The sequence below is a fragment of the Bison bison genome, unplaced genomic scaffold (genome assembly GCF_000754665.1).
Source record: "Bison bison bison isolate TAMUID 2011002044 unplaced genomic scaffold, Bison_UMD1.0 scf7180017864314, whole genome shotgun sequence".
NCBI classification, from domain to species: Eukaryota; Metazoa; Chordata; class Mammalia; order Artiodactyla; family Bovidae; genus Bison; species Bison bison.
In genome coordinates this window covers 1568023-1588164 of record NW_011494886.1, presented here as the reverse complement: position 1 = coordinate 1588164, position 20142 = coordinate 1568023, and the positions used below count along the sequence as shown (strand labels likewise).

General features: G+C 39.5%; 1 protein-coding gene across 10 annotated transcripts in view; it reads right to left on the bottom strand.

The window, feature by feature from the left end:
• Positions 1 to 4863: 4863 nt before the first annotated feature.
• PHLDB2 (pleckstrin homology-like domain, family B, member 2) overlaps positions 4864 to 20142 on the bottom strand; it is a 242637-nt gene continuing 227358 nt past the window's right edge. For all 10 annotated transcript variants that reach the window (XM_010852738.1, XM_010852730.1, XM_010852731.1 and 7 more), the window contains 5 exons: positions 14975 to 15065; positions 13659 to 13805; positions 11518 to 11737; positions 7280 to 7365; positions 4864 to 6726 (listed from right to left, as the gene is read on the bottom strand). In XM_010852738.1, coding sequence (XP_010851040.1) covers positions 6586 to 6726; positions 7280 to 7365; positions 11518 to 11737; positions 13659 to 13805; positions 14975 to 15065 — 685 coding nt within the window. In that variant the 3' untranslated portion in view covers positions 4864 to 6585. The remainder of the gene's footprint in view (positions 6727 to 7279; positions 7366 to 11517; positions 11738 to 13658; positions 13806 to 14974; positions 15066 to 20142) is intronic.

Sequence of the window (20142 nt, the reverse complement as noted above, 5' to 3'; positions counted from 1 at the left end):
GTTGGAGACCAAGAATTCCAATGTCTTTCATGGTACAGCAACAACCTTGCAATACATTGACTTGTACAGGGAATGTTTCCAAATTCTAACCTTAATCGTGCTTGTATAAACGCCTGGAGTGGAACTGAACTTTCACTGCTTCTTTTCAATTTGTTTTTGTTCTAGCTCTTTGTATGTCAGACCGTTGAATTATTAAGACCCCTCTCTCATACTTCCCAGGTGACTCAGATGGTAAAGAATCTGCTTCCAATGTGGGAGATGCGGGTTTGATCCCTGGGTGGGAAAGATCCCCTGGAGAAGGAAATGGCAACCCACTCCAGTATTCTTGCCTGGAGAATGCTATGAAGAGAGGAGTCTGGTGGGCTACAGTCCATGGGGTCGCAAAGAGTCGGACAGGACTGAGAGACTAACACACACTCCCTCATACTGTGTGCGAAGATAAATTCCAGTAGTTAAACCGTCTCAATGAAAGAATAAAACCGAGAGGATTAAATACACTTTAGGAGAATATAGTATAGATAAAAGTAAAATTTTAAAGCAAGATTTGAAACCCCTGGAATAAAGAAGAATAAAAACGTATAGCGAAATTGATTTTCTGAGTGGATAACAAAATGTTAATACTTCTGTTTAGCTTGCTCCCCGGAGAAGGCAATGGCACCCCACTCCAGTACTCTTGCCTGGAAAATCCCATGGACGGAGGAGCCTGGTAGGCTGCAGTCCGTGGGATCGCTAAGAGTCGGACACGACTGAGCGACTTCACTTTCACTTTTCACTTTCCTGCATTGGAGAAGGAAATGGCAACCCACTCCAGTGTTCTTGCGTGGAGAATCCCAGGGACGGGGGAGCCTGGTGGGCTGCCATCTCTGGGGTCGCACAGAGTCGGACACGACTGAAGTGACTTAGCAAGCTGCTCCCAGAAATTGGTAGAAAAAGTACTTAATTCCAATAAAATTGGCCAATATTTGTGATAGGCAGTTCACATATGTAAACACGATGATCAAGCTCACTAATTGAAAAACGTGAAATAATAACATGAATTAAATGTTAAAAATTAGCATTCCATTTTTCCTACCCATCATGTTGGCAGAAGTTAAAATGAACAATTATTGGCAAGCTGGCATTCGTGTATGGATGGTGAGAAAGTAAACCGCTAAACTCTTTTGTCAAGTAATATCACCTATGACAATTCAAAATTTACATCACTGTCAATGCTCTTTGACCCAATGGCCCCAATTTGTGACCATCCTATAGAAAACAATAATGGTTTATAAGGATGTAACACCGTCTTCCAACAACACAAGAGAAGACTCTATACATGGACATCACTAGATGGTCAACACCGAAATCAGATTGATTATATTCTTTGCAGCTGAATATGGAAAAGCTCTATACAGTCAGCAAAAACAAGACCAGGAGCTGACTGTGGCTCAGATCATGAACTCCTTATTGCCAAATTCAGACTTACATTGAAGAAAGTAGGGAAAACCACTAGACCATTCAGGTATGACCTAAATCAAATCCCTTATGATTATACAGTGGAAGTGAGAAATAGATTTAAGGGCCTAGATGTGATAGATAGAGTGTGCCTGATGAACTATGGACGGAGGTTCGTGACATTGTACAGGAGAAAGGGATCAAGACCATCCCCATGGAAAAGAAATGCAAAAAAGCAAAATGGCTGTCTGGGGAGGCCTTACAAATAGCTGTGAAAAGAAGAGAAGGGAAAAGCAAAGGAGCAAAGGAAAGACACAAACATCTGAATGCAGAGTTCCAAAGAAAAGCAAGAAGAGACAAGAAAGCCTTCTTCAGCGATCAATGCAAAGAAATAGAGGAAAACAACAGAATGGGAAAGACTAGGGATCTCTTCAAGAAAATCAGAGATACCAAAGGAACATTTCATGCAAAGATGGGCTCGATAAAGGACAGAAATGGTATGGACCTAACAGAAGCAGAAGATATTAAGAAGAGGTGGCAAGAATACACAGAAGAACTACACAAAAAAGATCTTCATGACCCAGAGAACCACAATGGTGTGATCACTCACCTACAGCCAGACATCCTGGAATGTGAAGTCAAGTGGGCTTTAGGAAGCATCACTACAAACAAAGCTAGTGGAGGTGGTGGAATTCCAGCTGAGCTATTTCAAATCCTGAAAGATGATGCTGTGAAAGTGCTGCACTCAATATGCCAGCACATTTGTAAAACTCAGCAGTGGCCACAGGACTGGAAAGGTCAGTTTTCATTCCAATCCCAAAGAAAGGCAATGCCAAAGAATGCTCAAACTACCGCACAATTGCACTCATCTCACATGCTAGTAAAGTAATGCTCAAAATTCTCCAAGCCAGGCTTCAGCAATATGTGAACTGTGAACTTCCTAATGTTCAAGCTGGTTTTAGAAAAGGCAGAGGAACCAGAGATCAAATTGCCAACATCCGCTGGATCATGGAAAAAGCAAGAGAGTTCCAGAAAAGCATCTATTTCTGCTTTATTGACCATGCCAAAGCCTTTGACTATGTGGATCACAATAAATTGTGGAAAATTCTGAAAGAGATGGGAATACCAGACCACCTGATCTACCTCTTGAGAAATTTGTATGCAGGTCAGGAAGCAACAGTTAGAGCTGGACATGGAACAACAGACTGGTTCCAAATAGGAAAAGGAGTTCGTCAAGGCTGTATATTGTCACCCTGTTTACTTAACTTATATGCAGAGTACATCATGAGAAACGCTGGACTGGAAGAAACACAAGCTGGAATCAAGATTGCCAGGAGAAATATCAATAACCTCGGATATGCAGATGACACCATCCTTATGGCAGAAAGTGAAGAGGAACTCAAAAGCCTCTTGATGAAAGTGAAAGTGGAGAGTGAAAAAGTTGGCTTGAAGCTCAACATTCAGAAAACGAAGATCATGGCATCCGGTCCCACCACTTCATGGAAAATAGATGGGGAAGAGTGGAAACAATGTCAGACTTTATTTTCCTGGGCTCCAAAATCACTACAGATGGTGACTGCAGCCATGAAATTAAAAGACGCTTACTCCTTGGAAGGAAAGTTATGACCAACCTAGATAGCATATTCAAAAGCAGAGACATTACTTTGCCGACAAAGGTTCGCCTAGTCAAGGCTATGGTTTTTCCTATGGTCATGTATGGATGTGAGAGTTGGACTGTGAAGAAGGCTGAGTGCCGAAGAATTGATGCTTTTGAACTGTGGTGTTGTAGAAGACTCTTGAGAGTCCCTTGGACTGCAAGGAGATCCAACCAGTCCATTCTGAAGGAGATCAGCCCTGGGATTTCTTTGGAAGGAATGATGCTAAAGCTGAAACTCCAATACTTTGGCCACATCATGCAAGGAGTTGACTCATTGGAAAAGACTCTGATGCTGGGAGGGATTGGGGGCAAGAGGAGAAGGGGATGACAGAGGATGAGATGGCTGGATGGCATTGCTGACTCGATGCACATGAGTCTGAGTGAACTCCGGGAGTTGGTGATGGACAGGGAGGCCTGGCGTGCTGTGATTCATGGGGTCCCAGAGTCGGACACGACTGAGCAACTGATCTGATCTGATCTGATGTTATCTGCTAGAGCAGCATTTTCAGAGGCAAACAGAAGAAAAATGGAACGGCCAATAAAAATATGATTGAATAAATTGTGGTACAAGGGTCTCTGGATTCCAGCTCTGATGTCCTTCAAAGCAATTCTTGGAGGCCTCAAGCATCAACAAGTAAAGCCTTACCTCAGTTTTTTTGTTGTTTGTTTTCTATGCAAAAGTTACAGTGGCTGGTTTACGACTTTGAGTAAAGCCACTTAACCATATTGGTCATAAATTCTGGAGCAATGGCCGGTGCTAGAGTCAAAGGCAAAGGCTGGATACAGTGAATTCAGCTTATCTTTGGAGTTTTGAGAAACTATTCTTTAGAAGGCACCAGGAAAGTTGGACAGATGAAAGAATAGATTTCTTCCTTGAGAGGTATAATGCCAGAAACAGAGCAAGGATAGCTGCTTGATTTAGCAACTTTCTCCAAAAGCTGCGGAGTTATTTCTCTGGCTCTCCATTAAGCTTGTCGTAGACTCCAAAGGGGCTAAAATCACTAAGGTGATGCACATCACTTCAGCATCCATAGTATCTTAACAGCAAACACTTCTTACTGTGGTTTTGGATAATCCAAATATTCTCAGTCATTCCTGTCCGTATTCTCTCCCTTTATTTTTACATGTCTCTGGCATTTTATGTGAAGCAAAACAAATAAAATTTTACTTGTTCACATACTGGGAAAGGCACTACACACACACACACACACACACAACCCCAGAGAAACCCACGAACCCATGAATCATTTTCTCCATCCACCTTCATCAATTTAACACATCAGCAAAAATTGTGACTGGAGTCAAGTGAAGATGCTTTTACTGACGGTGATGGGCTTGAAGCAGACAATGTTGTTTCCATTGACCTACTATCAATGTTGCCTTCATTAACATGTGTGAAAGGACATGCTGTTGAGGGCAGTTTTTCTCTGAAATCTGCTGCCTTAGTTCAGGGAGACAAATGTGGTCCCCACCAAGTAAAGCCTTAGAGCTTTAACTTCACACCTGTGTGATTTTTTCCCCATCAGAGAGAAAGACAGGTAAATGCACTCTTTCAATCCCCAGTAATAATTGCATCGATGCAATTAGACATAAAGATGCCAGATTTCTCAGGGGTATCTCATTTTGTTAGCAACAGGAATGTGACCAGAGACATATCTGATTATTTCAGTTTATAAACTACAAGTCATAATGTTAGCTAGCACACAAACTTTATGTCTATTCTACAGTTGACTTCTGCTGATTAATTCATCCCTTGTCATGTTACCAATGGGTAATTTCCTAATTAAAATGAGTTTATTTTAGAATGTGAAATCTGATCAACATTTTAATCCAAACTCAACATATTTTGACACACATATTTGAACCATTTACTACATCGTGCAAGATAGAAAGTTGATTAGAGCATCTTTACAGTCCTATGAAGAAAGTAAAGTACAATTCAGAAAAGTTATATCTTTACATTAACCAACAAACGTTCAGCACCTGTCCTTCACTGTCTTAGATCACTACAGGGTTGAGGGGTGATCTCTGTAGAAACAGATTATGAAAATGTCTTCTGCAATTGTGATTCTGTCCTTCACTGTTCAAGTAACGTCATGTGTAATCCAGTCGCAAAATCTTATTATTGGCAACATGTATATAAACCACTGCAAATTAAAAAAAAAAATTGTACCCAGTCAGGCCTGACAAATTTTATAGACACTTCTAATCTAATCATTTCATTTTTACTAGTAAGTAACATTATTATTTTCTACTTCTATTCCTTTGTCAATGAGTAGAAAGAGTACATTCATACTTACAAACACACACAACATGATAAACCAGGATAAATGGCATTTGAAAAACTGTTACAAAAGGACTTGCCTGAAGTCATTTCATTCAATACAAATTAATTGAACTCTAAAAAACAAAAGCTAACTGTAAAGAAAAAACATCATAAAACAGTACATTACAGAGAACATTAAGGTGAACTTCATGTGCCTCTGAATAGAACTACAATACTTTGGAAAATAAGTATTCTAATTGGTCTGTTCTTTGGTGAAAACAGAGCTCTATTTCATAGTTATATCACGTGAGGCTGCGGTTAACACGTGTACTCCACAACAAAGAGAAGTTGGACAATCTAAAGGAAATCAGTTACTGTTGCCTTTATTCTCAGCACTGGGAATGGAGAAATCATCAGCAAAGCAGCTGAAGCTAAACACTCTCTTTATTTTAAATTGCCCAGTGTGATAGAATGTCCAAGACTGCTTCTTCCTACAACACACAGCTTTTTGTTCTTCTTTTACAAAGTGTTTGCTATGTATGGACAGTAGCTTATGCTGGTGGTGACTCTTCAAAGTCAATTTCCTGGGCACTTGTTGGCAACAAAGTACCATTTTAAAATGCAGAGTGACACTAAACGCAGTTCATCACTTGAAACTACTACTGTTCAGCAGAGGTCATGTCAAGTCTTTGGTTTTGGTGTAGTACTTAAAAATTAGGGCCAAACTCCTCCTACAATACACTCCCTTTCCAAGCCCTTATTTGTTTATATTAATATTTATAAAATAATCTTCCACAAAATACTCCTTTAAAAAAGAGCGAGTTGATTACCAGTAACGTCAATGCCGCCAATGATTTGGGTGCTAAAATAATTTCATGTTTTCCAAGTACATACAGACATTTTGTAAACCAGTTTATTTCATCAAAGTCAACAATTGATAAAAAGAGTTTATAAGAAATGTTCCTATAAGTGATGCTCTTTACCAAAAGAGTGTTTTCTTTCTCATAGGCAATTCTTTTGCTGTTTATGATCAAGCTTTGAATTATTTATGATCAAGCTCTGAATTAAAACCTCTTCTTTCTCTGTTACAAATGACTTCCTGTTAATATGAACGCAGTTCTGAGTATCCACAGTTAAAGGGATGGGTCTGTTGGGTCTGTCCACCTGGTGTTGGTATGGCTTCATTCTTGTAAGAGATTGCAGTCTGCCCTGAAGTTGTGTCAGCTCACTACAACAAGAAGTGAGTGTAGCCTTCTGCCCCAGTCACGATAACGTCCATCCAGATCCGCATGGCTTCTGGTGACGGGGCCACCATGTAGTAGATTCTGTCATGTGTCTTGACGCTAAAGGTAAGTAAAGGATTAGGACTCTAGAAAGAAAATCAAGAGAGGAAAAGAATGTAAACCGAATACATTGCAAATACAACATTAAATATAACACAGAGATACGTGAGGGCTTCTTCCTCGTTAAAAGTTCCAATTTATAGAAACCTATGTAGCCATTACTTTTGCTCTAATATAACCTACAGTCTTGCCCTCAACACCTTTCTCAAGATTGACCATCTTTCTGGCCTTTTTGCACAAGAACTCTCACAGTGAGCTCACCAGTCATTTTAGCAGATACACTGTAAAGTTCTAGCAGGGGTACCTCGCTGATAGTGAGTGCTCCAAAAATAGCTCAATAACTACTACTCTTGCCTTACTAAGATGTTTACTTGAAGTTTCCTCATAAGCAAGTACTAACTCCTTCTTTCACCCAACTTTTTTTTTGGCCATGCGCCATGTGGGCTCTTAGTTCCCCAACCAGGAATCAAACCGGCTTGCCCTGCAGTAGAATCATGGAGTCTTAAGCACTGGACCTTTGGGAAACTCTCACCCCAACTTATGCATTCAAATCGTGGCAATCTGAAATTCACTGCTTACCTTATTAGCGTTCTTGAGGTGATCATAATATACTTCTTCAATGGCTTGAAAGTATATTACTCCTTTTAATTTAGCTTCATGCTTGTCTGCAATGGCAGATGAGTGTTAAAATAAATACTTTATCACCACTGATGAACAGAAAAAATCACAACTTCATTATAACCATCATTCAAATATTTATCTAGCATTTAAACCATGACAATATTGTAATTAGTTTCCAATTAAAATAAATGAATTAATTAAAAAATTTATCTAGCATTTAAATTGTCTAAGGTTGATTCAGATAACGTAGGTTAGCCCCATTCCATCCTGAAAAAAGAGAAAAAAAAAAGTTTGGAATTAGCAACCCTACATGAAAGGGACTAAGTAACTTTGCTCAAGGCTTTTCACTAAATTAGCAGTCAAAATATAATATAGAATATTGACTGTCAGTTTAGCACACAAAGTGTAAACACCATTAACATCAATAAAAAATATTTTCCTACATTCTCAAGACAGTAGTTGTATACTTTGGCCACCTGATGCAAAGAACTGATTCACTAGAAAAGACCCTGATGCTGGGAAAGATTGAAGGCGGGAAGAGAAGGGGACGACAGAGGATGAGATGGTTGGAAGGCATCACCAACCCAATGGACATGAGTTTGAGTAAGCTCCAGGAGGTGGTGATGGACAGGGAAGCCTGGACTGCTGTAGTCCATAGGGTCGCAGAGTCAGACATGACTGAGCAACTTAACTGGAACTGTTACAAACATTTGTAATAAGTGTGCTTTTTATTTATAATTTAAAATAATATCCTACTTATGTTTCTTCCCTATCAAATTTCTTGTCTACTCTGCTTGTTTTTTTTTTAACCCTGTTCCCAACAGAGCTTCATGTTAATAATTTAATGTCCTTTCAATGCAACGCTTTTCAAACTGCTTCCAAAGATTTCATCATATTTGCCATAAAAACCAAACCAAACATTAAAGAAAACAAAGCCACCAACGAAACCACCAACCAAATAACATCACTCTGTAATGACTAATAAGAACAATAAGTTCTTGAGATATTTTGTAATTTAATCTCTGCAGGGATGATAACACATGCAAGTACATTAAAAAAAAAAAAATCTCAAAATCATGGATGAGGAAGCAGAGAAAGAGGCTCTTATCATACACTGTTGGAGGAAATGCAAATAAGAAAGCCTCTTTTGGAAGTCAATTTGGTAAAACATACACAATGGAAAGTGCCAAAATTCTCTTACTCAGCAATTTTGCTTCTAAAACTGCAACCTAAAAGAGCTTCTTATGCATGTGTATACGTATTTGTGTTCATTAGGACCTGCGTGCTAAGTTGCTTCAGTTGTGTCTGACTCTGTGCGACCCTATGGACTGTAGCCCACCAGGCACCTCTGTCCATGGGATTCTCCAGGCAAGACACTGGAATGGGTTGCTGTGCCCTCCTCCAGGCAATCTTCCCAACCCAGGTATCAAACCAGTGTCTCTTACGTCTCCTGCATTGGCAGGCGGGTTCTTCACCGCTAGAGCCACCCACAATGCTGCAAAAGACTTGCTGGAGCCTTCACAGGGAACTGATTCAATTCTAGACCAGCCACACAATGGAATCTACACAGCCAGTGAAAAGACCAAGGTAAATATGCAAGCGCTCAAGAGAAAAACCTTGAAATATCATTATGAGAAGAAAGGTATGAACAGGGTGAATAATTTGGTCCTAAATGGATTAAAGAAGAAACAATACCTATGTACATTGAACCATATATGAAAAGGCATGGAGAAAATCTGAAAGGATATTTCATGCTTAACAGTGTTAGAAAAGGTCAGAACTTATGTCATGGGACAGAGACTTACTTTAATTATTTAGACTAAGTTGCATTTTGATGTTTTTACTAAAATGAGAGTCCTTGCCCCCCCCACCCCAATAACAACAGTAAAAAGCAAATTTGAAAAATATCAGCCCTGGTAAGTTCAGCAGAAAATAAACCTATATAATTGCATTTAACTTAGCATTTTTTAAAACTTATTTGAGCATAGACCATATTTTTGTGTTTATTTTTGCTCTTCCTAGGGAAACACTTTTAATTAATACCATGTTCAGTGGGTTTCCATCAGTTTCTGTGAAAGAAAAGGTCAATGTGTTTCTCAAACATTTGGTGGAAAAGATCCTGCAATAATTCATTCACCGGAAAACAATAATACTCTGTTTTCTGGAAATGGATATAAAATAAAATCTGAAGATAAAAGTAAACCTTGTCAGTGTTTCAAAGCAGGCAGAAAACTGGGGGAAGAAAACTTTTGTTTGTAGGGCACATCAGTAAGAACGAAAAATACAAGGCTCTTGTAAATTGATGGGATAATTCTAGTATTCCTTCTCAAAAGCATTATCCTAGCAATTTACAGACATAGTTTCTGTGCCTTAGGTTTGTTTAGAGACTCTTCTAAAGTTGCTCAGTTACTGTGTGGGAGGCCGAGCACAGGGGCCTGCTCCACAGGGAGACCTACGAGTTTGGCTTAGGCCCTACACACATGCCGTGTTCATTTACCAAGCTGACTTTTACCAAGCTGACTAGCTTGCTGACATGGGATTTGATCCCGTGGCGCCTATGGGAAAGGTCCAGCCTGAACTACATCTGCAGGACAAGCCTGCTGGCTCATCTATCCCTGTGCTTGGTGGTGTCTGGGAAAGAGTTGGGGTGGGGAGGGTGGGAGCAGGGAAGCTGATGATGGCAGCAAACAGAGCCAAATGGGCAGCGTTTCGTTTGCCAAACTAGGTCTCACCAGTCAGTTGTACAATCTGTAAATATTAAAAAGCTGAATTAAATATAATTTTTGTCTGTTTTAGGTATTAGGGTTCTGAGTTAATTGTTCATATACCAAAATATTTTGGTACTTAAAAAAAAAATTGAAAACTGGTCACTAAGAAGTTCAAATTTGAAAAACACATTTACATGGGCCAGAAAGAAGCACTGAACCTCTCACCTGTCAGACCAAAGAAAGAATGAAATAAGGCTCCTAGAAAAAAGGAGCAGACATGAGCAAAGCTGTTTTATTTGAATTATTTTAAAATTCTGGCTAAGGTTGTCAGTGGAGACTAGCACACAGCAAAACTTCTTTATGCATTTTGCAGACACTGAATTGGCATTTCTTATTACATAGGCATCTCTTCTATTGTATTAACTGAAGATCTTGTCTCTGGATTCTTATAAAACCCAAAGTCAGAAAGCCCCAAAGAGGTAACCAGTCAGTGAGTTAGGCCATTTGCTCTCCACCGTAGCAACTCAAGCCCCACACAAAGAGCCCCCAACTTAGAGGCATGTACCCTGCCCACCCTTCACTCTGGGATTCTGGGACTCCATAGCCAGAAGTTCTTTTCTTCCACATGCTTCTTGGTTTCTCACACCTTTCTTCATAAACATACCTGACCACACCCTACAGATTAAATGACTGGACTGTTTTTTTAAATTTATTACTTGCTACACTTTGTAACAATTCCCAACAATGCTCATAAATGCTGGAACTATCACCCCAAGGCAGGGTGTCTTTATAACCTCGAGTCTGACACTACTCTTATTCAGCAGCTGAAAAGAGAGTACAGCTATACTTGTGCAGCTAATGGGCATATTTCATATGAAATCTATGTGTAAATAAGGGGGTTCTTAATAAGTACACTGGTTACACAAATATTCCTGTATTCATAGAGGATTCAGTAGGGTACAAGTCTCATAATCTATCATTTAAAGAACCCAAAAATATTCCAGTATTTACTGGAAATTTACCCAGTAAATACTTAACTTATTCAATAGTTCACTGAGGAGCTTTTCACTGCTGAAATTACTATGAACTAGAGCTGAATGGCTGTCAGCTAAGCTGCCTAATTGTGTGTGACTTAAATAGGGCATATGACCATAAATAAGTAAATAGAAACCTTTTCTGATCTCATGGTTTAAAAGATAATATTTTGGTCTAAAAAATACATTCCACTTAATATTTATTTGGGTTTGGGTTTATTTCAGAACCAGAACAAACTGACTCACACTTTTTAAAAATGTAATTTTTACTATTTCTAGAGGAAATTCGTAAATACTGGACCATATGATCTGAATACAATATACATCTATCAAGCTAATATTGCCATTAATCTATTACTTTTCACTTTACTTATTTATTCTGAATTTTATTGCTTTTGTTCTTTAACAGAAAATTCCTGATTTGAGTATCACTTGGATTTTTTTTATGACCCACCTGCATAATAAGAGAAGGTGCGCTTGTTCCGATCAAAAACAAACCAACGTTTTTTCCAGGTTTTAATTTTTCCACCCATTTTGATGAGGAATCCTCTGCAGGTCTTCTCTGTGATTGACACATGATAACACGTATCGATATTGTGGCCAGCAGTCTCTACGTGGCTCCGCAAATCAAAGTCTTCCTTCCGCACAGGCAGATAGCGGGTCAGAGGTCGAGCCTGGAAATGCACAAGCCCATCTAATCTATAACTCTTTGTTTGGTTTTAGGTCACAGATGTTTATGAACTGAAAAGCCTAAGTGTTCAAACGTCCATGCAATTATGAGAACTTAAACGCTGTCATTTGGAATCTAAAAAGTGGATGGCATTTAAAGAAAAATGCTATGGTATGGGGAGGAGGGGGATGTGAATAAATTCAGGCCAACAGATTCTGTTCCTTGAAAAGGCCAGATAAGAAAATGGAAACATGTCATTTACCTTAGTTTTAAAAGAGGTACTCAGCACTTAAAACAGGGAAGGGATTTCCCTGGCGGTCCAGTGGTTAAGACTCCATACTTCCAACACAGGGGGCATGGGTTTGATCCCGGGTCAGGGAACTAAGATTCCATATGCCGCTTGGCACGGCCGATAACAAGACAAAAACATAAGGAAATAAGGCATGAAGTTCTCTCGGCTGCTTCTTGCAGATGAGGGCTCCTCCACTGTAACGTTCCCAGTTCTCCCTGCCACAACCTCAACAACAGTTCTCCTTATATAACCTCAGACATGATGTAACTGACTGAACGTCATTTGGTAAGTACAGCCCCCACTAGATACCCCAAGCATATATGTATGTACATGCTGACTTACGTATAATCTCTGATAGAAACTGAAGGCAGAGGTGTTTTGAAAGGCAAAGTTCAAATAAGGTAAGAATGTGGAATGAAAGCTGTAGCCAATGAGTTGTCCGGGACCAGACACTGAAGAGGTGTACGTTGATGTCTTTAAGTTTACCACAGCTGAGCAGAGGTTCGTCTAGTCTAGGAAGTGCATGTCACCATTTCTAAAACGGTCTTGTATTTTATGCTGTTAACTACCCCACCCCTTTGTCCTGGGGGAACACAACCTAATCATATACTTGGAAACAAAACTAATCACTGAGATTAAAATAGAATTGTGCCTTTGGTTTGGCTTCAGATACCAAATAGTCATGGATGACCTTTCCGGCAAATCAAAATGTGACAGAGGTTTGGCATAATGAAATAAAACGAACACGTTTTACTTGGATTTTTCCTTTATTTTGCCTTTGATTCTGTGGTACTCTGACTCTAGACAGGTGCCACAGATTAAGGCAAATCTCTCACTGCTGAACTTCAAACTGCCAGCAACTGGAAGGAATAAGGGAACTGGTACCTTTTATCTTTAAATCTAGTAAGCCTTGGTAAAGCTGACTTGATCTTTAAATTACATGGTACTTAAAATTTTACTCTAGTTTCTCAGGAAACATACATTATGTAAGCAGTTCTAGTGACAAGACCAAACTCCAGGATGACTGAGATAGGAAGTTAAACAAAGTGATGGTTCTCCTGAGTTCAGCAATCCTGGGCCCATGTGTGTGGACTGGCAGCACTGTGACAACACAGTGTGGTTAGGAAAATGATTCAAAATATTAATTATTAATTAAATTCCACCATTAAAATTAATTTAAAATTAATTCCACCATAAATATTAATTCTACCAGCAAGGAACTGGGCTGGTTATTCTGTGCTGGAGTGTCTGCTTCCAAAAGATGACATAATAGAATCTCTTTTTCTCAACTCAGTTGGGGTGTTGTATTTGTTTCTAGAAACGAATCTAGCCGAACTTTGAAAGTTGCTCAAAAAAAAAAATTCTTCTTTTTAAATATACTCCAAAAAATGGGTTCCCATGAAAATGTTCCACGCTTAACTAAAGAAAAATGTCATTTTGTTAGTTGTCCCCAATGAGTTTTGAAATAAATACACTTTTTTTTTGGCCCAATAACATCTTTCTCTTGGCCATTACAAGCCAAGGGCTAATGGGCAGCACAGCCACAGGCATCCTCAGACACAGCATGACCGTCTTCTAAAAAATGACCACCAGGGGGCAACCTACGCCAGCCCATCCAGATTGACCGACCCACCTGTGCCCTTTGTTTCTCCCTTATTTTTACTTCCTTTTCAATTAACTTCTGCCTCTGGCTAGTTTCTTCTTGCAACCGTTTTTCCAGGAGTTCTCGACGTCGTTTTTCTTCTTCCAGAGCGCGTTTCTTGGCTTCCATTTCTCGTTCCTAAGCATCATCATGCAGAAGAAAATTTCAGACATACTGGTTATACTTGAATAATTTCCAATGCATATATATATAAATCTCACTAGGCAATTCCTAATTTTATAGCTGAGGTTCTTACAGTGTATAACCAAGAGTAAAATATCCATAATCATCGCTCACAGAGCTTTCAAATCATTCTGTGCAGAAATGCAGCCACTACATAAAGTTAACAATGGAATATTAAGTGAAACCCAGCTTGTGACTCTGTTCAGTCCTTTCATACTAATGACCCAAACTCTCCATTTTTAATATAAAAAGGTTAATTGTGACCCAACACTAGTCACAGCTTTTAGCCTTTCTTTGATGGTGTAGGTTCTTCCAATTCCTGTTGTTGCTCTGTGGCTTCCTGGCTGAAGGTCGCAGAGGAAGCAGTGGGGAAATCAGAGGAGGAAAGGAGGTGCCCTTTCAGGCAGGATGCAAAGGAATCTGGGGGATTCCTAAGGAAGTGCAGATTCTGGCTTGAAATATAGTCATAATAATGTGGGAGTTTTAATATTACAATAGTGTCCTTACCATGAACTGGCAAGGCAGGGAGAACGTGTAAAGACCTGCCATTTCTCCTTTGCCCCGGCAGGCAAACAAATGGGCCATTGAGAGGAAAATGTAATATAAAGAATTCACTATGCCCATGCTATATACATTTTACATTTTAAAAAATGGTACTGCAGTAAAGAGTGGTAGAGAACATCTCTCCTACACTCTCACTTTTTAGAAAAGAAAATGAGGCCAGTGGGATTTCCCTACTGGTCCAGTGGTTAGTAATCTGTGCGTTCACTTTGAGGGCCCGGGTTCAATTCTGGTCAGGGAACTAAGACTCCAAAAGCCATTTGTGCGTGCAGGCAGTCGTGCTGGACTCTGCGATCCCATGGACTGTAGTCTACCAGGTTCTTCTCTCCATGGAATTTTTCAGTCAAGAACACTGAAGTGGGTTGCCATTTCCTTCTCCCAAAAGCCATTTGGTGTGGCCAAAAAATAAAAAAGAATAAAAAGAAAATAAGGTCAAGAAAGGTAGAGTGACTATTCCAAGGTCCCACTGCTTATTGAGGCCTGAAGACAGTTTTCCAGCGTCAAGTGCAGGGCATCTTGAACCGCCACATCACTGGCCTCTGGCATAAAGATCTTAGGCCTACCCTGGATTCAAGCAGCCTTGTCTTCTCTGCATGAGCCTGCTTCAACAGTCTCTCCATTTCCTCTATTCGGGCAATATTTGAAGTGCTGGCACTGAAGAAAACACAAAAGCCTTTTAAGAATACTGCTTCATACTGATGTCTCATCAGATGCACACACACACACACACACACCACCCCCACCAAGATCCAATATGAAATGATGTTGCTTACAAGAATCACTGGTCTGATGAGGCAAGTCACTTCAACTCTAACAACTCTAGGTGAAAGTAACTTAACTCAGTTTAGAAGACAAAATACTGGCAAGGGAAATACCACCACACAAAGTGCTCTACTCATATATAAGGCAAAACCAAATCCTACAAAGTGTGTTCCCAATATGTTTCCTCCAAAGTTTAGACATTCTGGCCTGTGGGAGGCCTTCTCATTAGTTTAACTAGTCAGAGATGCCAGACCAACAAAACTATCACCAGATTCTACGTAGATGACCCCTAAGTCTGGCAGTCACTTGATTTGGTCTGGGATTATGTATCACCAGCTACTTTCTTGCTATACCTTCATGCTTCTGGACACTTTATTTCTTATATGGTGATTTAAGATGGTCAATTAAAAAATGACTTCTCTTACGGGTGCAATAGAAGGGTGGTGGCCAGTTGTGTGAATAAAGCCCATACCACCATACCAATGAGGAAACTGCATTCAAGGTTTCAGAGCTTTAAAAGTCATGTCTCTTTAGAAAGACGTCACACAAGTGAAGGAAAAAACCAAAAGAGAAAGAGAAGAACTTGGGAATGTTTATCATTAAACAAAATACTTTACCTTTTACTTGTTCACATTTTGACTATTCTGGAAAAAAAAGGCGGTGGCCTAAGTCAAAACTTATTTACTCTGATGTTCTGGTCATGAAGAACCAGTGCTGTTTCTTACGCATGTAAACTTACTTGCACAGTCACTTAAATATGTTTTATTTAAAAAAAATTTTTTTAATTTATTTGGCTACACTGGGTCTTAGCTGTGGTATGTGGGATCTAGCTCTCTGACCAGGGATTGAATCCTGGCCCCCGGCACTGGAGCACAGGCTTAGCCACTGAACCACCAGGGAAGTCCCAAATATGCTTTCTTTTCTAGACTCTCTTGGGTACAGAGAGGTTTCTGTGCCTGTATCCTCCATAGCATAGAGCCTGGCACACAGTAGGGGTTCATGTTTGAAACACACATTCATATAAAATTAATTCATGTAAAAATGAATAAGATAATTGTTAGCATAATCTTCTTAAACCATATTGTTGATCAACTCAAACCCTGGATGTTTCAAACACAGTGCTAAGAGTTCTTTTGAAGAGAAATGACCACAGTAATTAAGGACATATAGTTTATCTTAAAATCAGTACTGTGCACACATGTTTATTGCAGCTTTAGTCACAAATGCCAACACTTGGAAGCAACCAAGACATCCTTTAGTAAGTAAATGAATAAATAAACCATAGTGCATCCAGACTATGTATGGAGTTGTATTTAGCACTAAAAAGAAATGAGCCATCAAGTCATGAAAAGACATGGAGGAACTATACATGCATATCACTAAGTGAAAGAAGCCAATCTGAAGGGCTAAATATTTTATTACTCCAACTATATGACATTCAGGAAAAGAAAAAAGCTATGGAGACAGTAAAAAGATTAGTAGTTATCAGCAATTTGAAGTGGGGAAGGTAGGAAGGGAGACAAGGATGAACAGACAGGGCATAGAAGATTTTTAGAGCAATGAAAATACTGTTTGATACAATAATGATGGATACAGGATATATATTTGTCCAAACCCAAGAGTGAATCTATGTAATTAACAACTTTGGGTAATAGTGCTGTGTCAATGTAGGTCCGTTAATTGTAACAAATGCACCACTCTGGTGGGGGGTGTTGATAAAGGGGTAGGGTATGCATATGTGGTGGGCGTCCATATATGGGAAATCTATGTACCTTCCCTTCAATTTTGTTGTGACTCTAAAACTGCTTTAAAAAATTACAGCTAAAAAAAAAAAAATCAGTATTGCCAGCCCCATTACAAAATGTATCCATCAAGGAGACCGACAGCTTTAGTAATGGTGGATCCTCAGAAGCTTAACAATTAGGCTGACTTGGCAGAATGAATGTGGGCCAATTTTTAGCCAGGTGTTTTCTCATGAGAAAGACAGGAATAAGGCATATTTCCCCTCATACTTCTGTGGGCTGATGGAGGGAGGTACAGAGGCGTAAGTTCCGTTCTCTTCAACCAGCAAGAATTAAGAAAAAAACTCTTTAGGCACTTCCCTGGTGGTCTAATGGTTACCATTCCGTGCTTCCAATGCAGAGAACATGGGTGTGATCCCTGGTCATGGAACTAAAATACTATATGCCAATAGTGCAGCCTAACTGAATTTTCTGAAAACATCTCATAGAAAATGCATATTAACATTTACTACATCACATCTTCATAACTGTTAGGCACCTAAAGTCTCTCTTTTAAAAAATTACATTTTAAAAGTTACTTAAAATTTTTTTTTTAAATTTTGGCTGTGCTGGGTCTTTGCTGCTGCACACGGGCTAACATGCCTGTGGCACAAGGAGCCTCAGTTCCTCAAGCAGGGATTGAACCTGCGTCCCCTGCACTGGAAGGTGGATTCTTAACCTCTGGGCCACTAGGGAAGTCCCTACTTTGGTCATTTTGTTAAAAATAATAAATTTTTATCCATGGACACCTACTTGTTCTCTATAGCTACATTTTTGCTATTATTGATTTTAAGATTCCACTGATATGTAAAGCACTTTTACTTAGCAAAACTTTAAATGCTGCTCTATGATACTGCTACTCTCTCTGATACGCTGTGGGGAGGGGGCAGAACTGTACCTGCAGTGAGAAGCAGATGCAATCGCAGTAGGAATTTAGGGTGAAGTCTAGACTTGTCAGTATCAGGGCATGGAACAAATGAAATGTAATTTGGCTAGCACCTTGCATGCCAAGGGAGAGCCTGAAGTCGCTGAAGATACACTTTTAATGTATTACTTGGAGCACCAGACACTCATCATTGGTTTCTCTAGCCCATCCAAATTACAAGAGGAGTCATGCTTCCTCCCATTGCTTCAACTTCTGACCTTCTTCAGAAGGCAGGCACATTTCTGATCTCATATAGGATTACTGTATGATACCAAATAATATGAAATCACTTGGCCATTTATGGAGAAAAGATGACTAGTTTTGCCTCCTTTCTCTACTTGGCCATGTTCTATTTTATCAACTGAAGATTATTTGTATTATGTGACCAACTTTGGTAAAAACCCACAGTCATAAAGAAAAATGAAACTTTTTCAAGGGTAAAGGAATCTAAATAGCAGATTTAGTTTTCAGTGCTGAATAATACCTTTCAGCAAAATCTGAATTTGCTTTCTAGAATATTCACTTTAGAGGTAAAGGCAAAAACAGAAAAAGGAAGAAAAAACAAGGAAACAAGAACATCATCATACAACAAATAAATAAAACAAAACAGAAAACAAACAAAATTTTCCATACAAAAGAAAACTTTTCCAAGGCTGCCTTCAATGCACCAAGGCTGCCACTAAATGAAGAGCCAGTGTCCCAGAATATTTATTTTCAATTCATCTTCTCAATTTATTTTTTCAGGTCAAGAACACTATTACTCCTGATAAAATGTCTAATCTTTCTCTGTCCAGTAGACTACCTGGTCCCTTTGCAAGCTGTCTGCCCTCCTCTGAAATGCTCTGGTTTTCAGTATCTCTTCTGAGAGAAATCCCTAGAATAAAATGCAAATGCTTTGTTGACTACCTTGGGTAGAAAGCAGAATAAACCAAAGGGATAAGAAGTATCTGGAAGTCTGTTTGCTGCTGCTGCTAAGTCGCTTCAGTCGTGTCCGACTCTGTGCGACCCCAGAGACAGCAGTTTGAAGTATTTCTTAAAACCAAGCTCAGCCTTGGATGCCCTCAACCCTCTACCCAGTCGTGACCTCACTCCACACACACACTGGTGGTGGCTAACAGCTATCATGACATCAATTTCCTCAACATTCTCTCAAAGCATGACCACGAGGTCAGGGCTTGTTAGCAATAGCAACCATAATGTAGAATGGTAGGTAGTATTCAGAACACTACACTCTATGAGCTCATTCAATAATTTTAGCAGAATACAGACTTTATGCAGAACTGACATTCAGCTGCTGTTTTTTGAGACCAAAGACCTGTTTTCTTAGCTTTATGTTTGTGTACAGCGTAATGATACTGAAAAAGTAAAAACACTGTCTGATTCCAAGAATATTCTGCTGGACACAAAGATGATGCCTCGACAAAATGTGTAAGGCAGAGGTACCCACAACTCAGAGTAAGTCTGTAATCCTACCGATGGCTTTTGTGACACAATAAACCACAAGACTAAGTTTATGATGCTAGAACTCCAGCATGGAGCTCCCTCTTTAAAACATGTATAATTTCAGGGTATTTCAATACATCATTTTTAAAAGATCTAAAAAAGAGAAAAGTTTTTTAGTTCTTTATTTCTTTTTCTGTGTATGTGGTAGTCACTCAGTTGAGTCCAACTCTGCGACTCTATGGACTGCAGCCCGCCAGGCTCCTCTGTCCATGGATATCCCAGTCAAGAATAGTGGAACGGGTTGCCGTTTCCTTTTCCAGGGGATCTTCCTGACCCGGGGGTCGAACCTGGGTCTCCTGCATTGCAGGTGGATGCTTTACCATCTGAGCCACCAGGGAAGACCTCTTTCTACCTATCTTCAAAAAGTTCCCATTAGGATGTGCTCATACTATGCATGCCAAACATCAGTTCCTTATTATCCATTTTCCTGATGCTTATCACATTTATTTTCCTTCATAAAATGGGTACAAGCTTATCTTAGGGTAGCATGAATGTTTTTAGGTAGATGGCACACAAGAGAAATGCTTGTTTTCTCTCTCCCTCTTCCTCTTATACTAGACCTTTGCAGGCACCTCTACTTTGGCTTCAATTTTTGACATTCAGAGAATCTGATAGCACACTTAAACTAATGCTTTCTAACTGCGGTGTTGGAGAAAACTCTTGAGAGTCCCTTGGACTGCAAGGAGATCAAACCAGTCCATCCTAAAGGAGATCAGTCCTGGGTGTTCATTGGAAGGATTGATGCTGAAGCTGGCTGAAG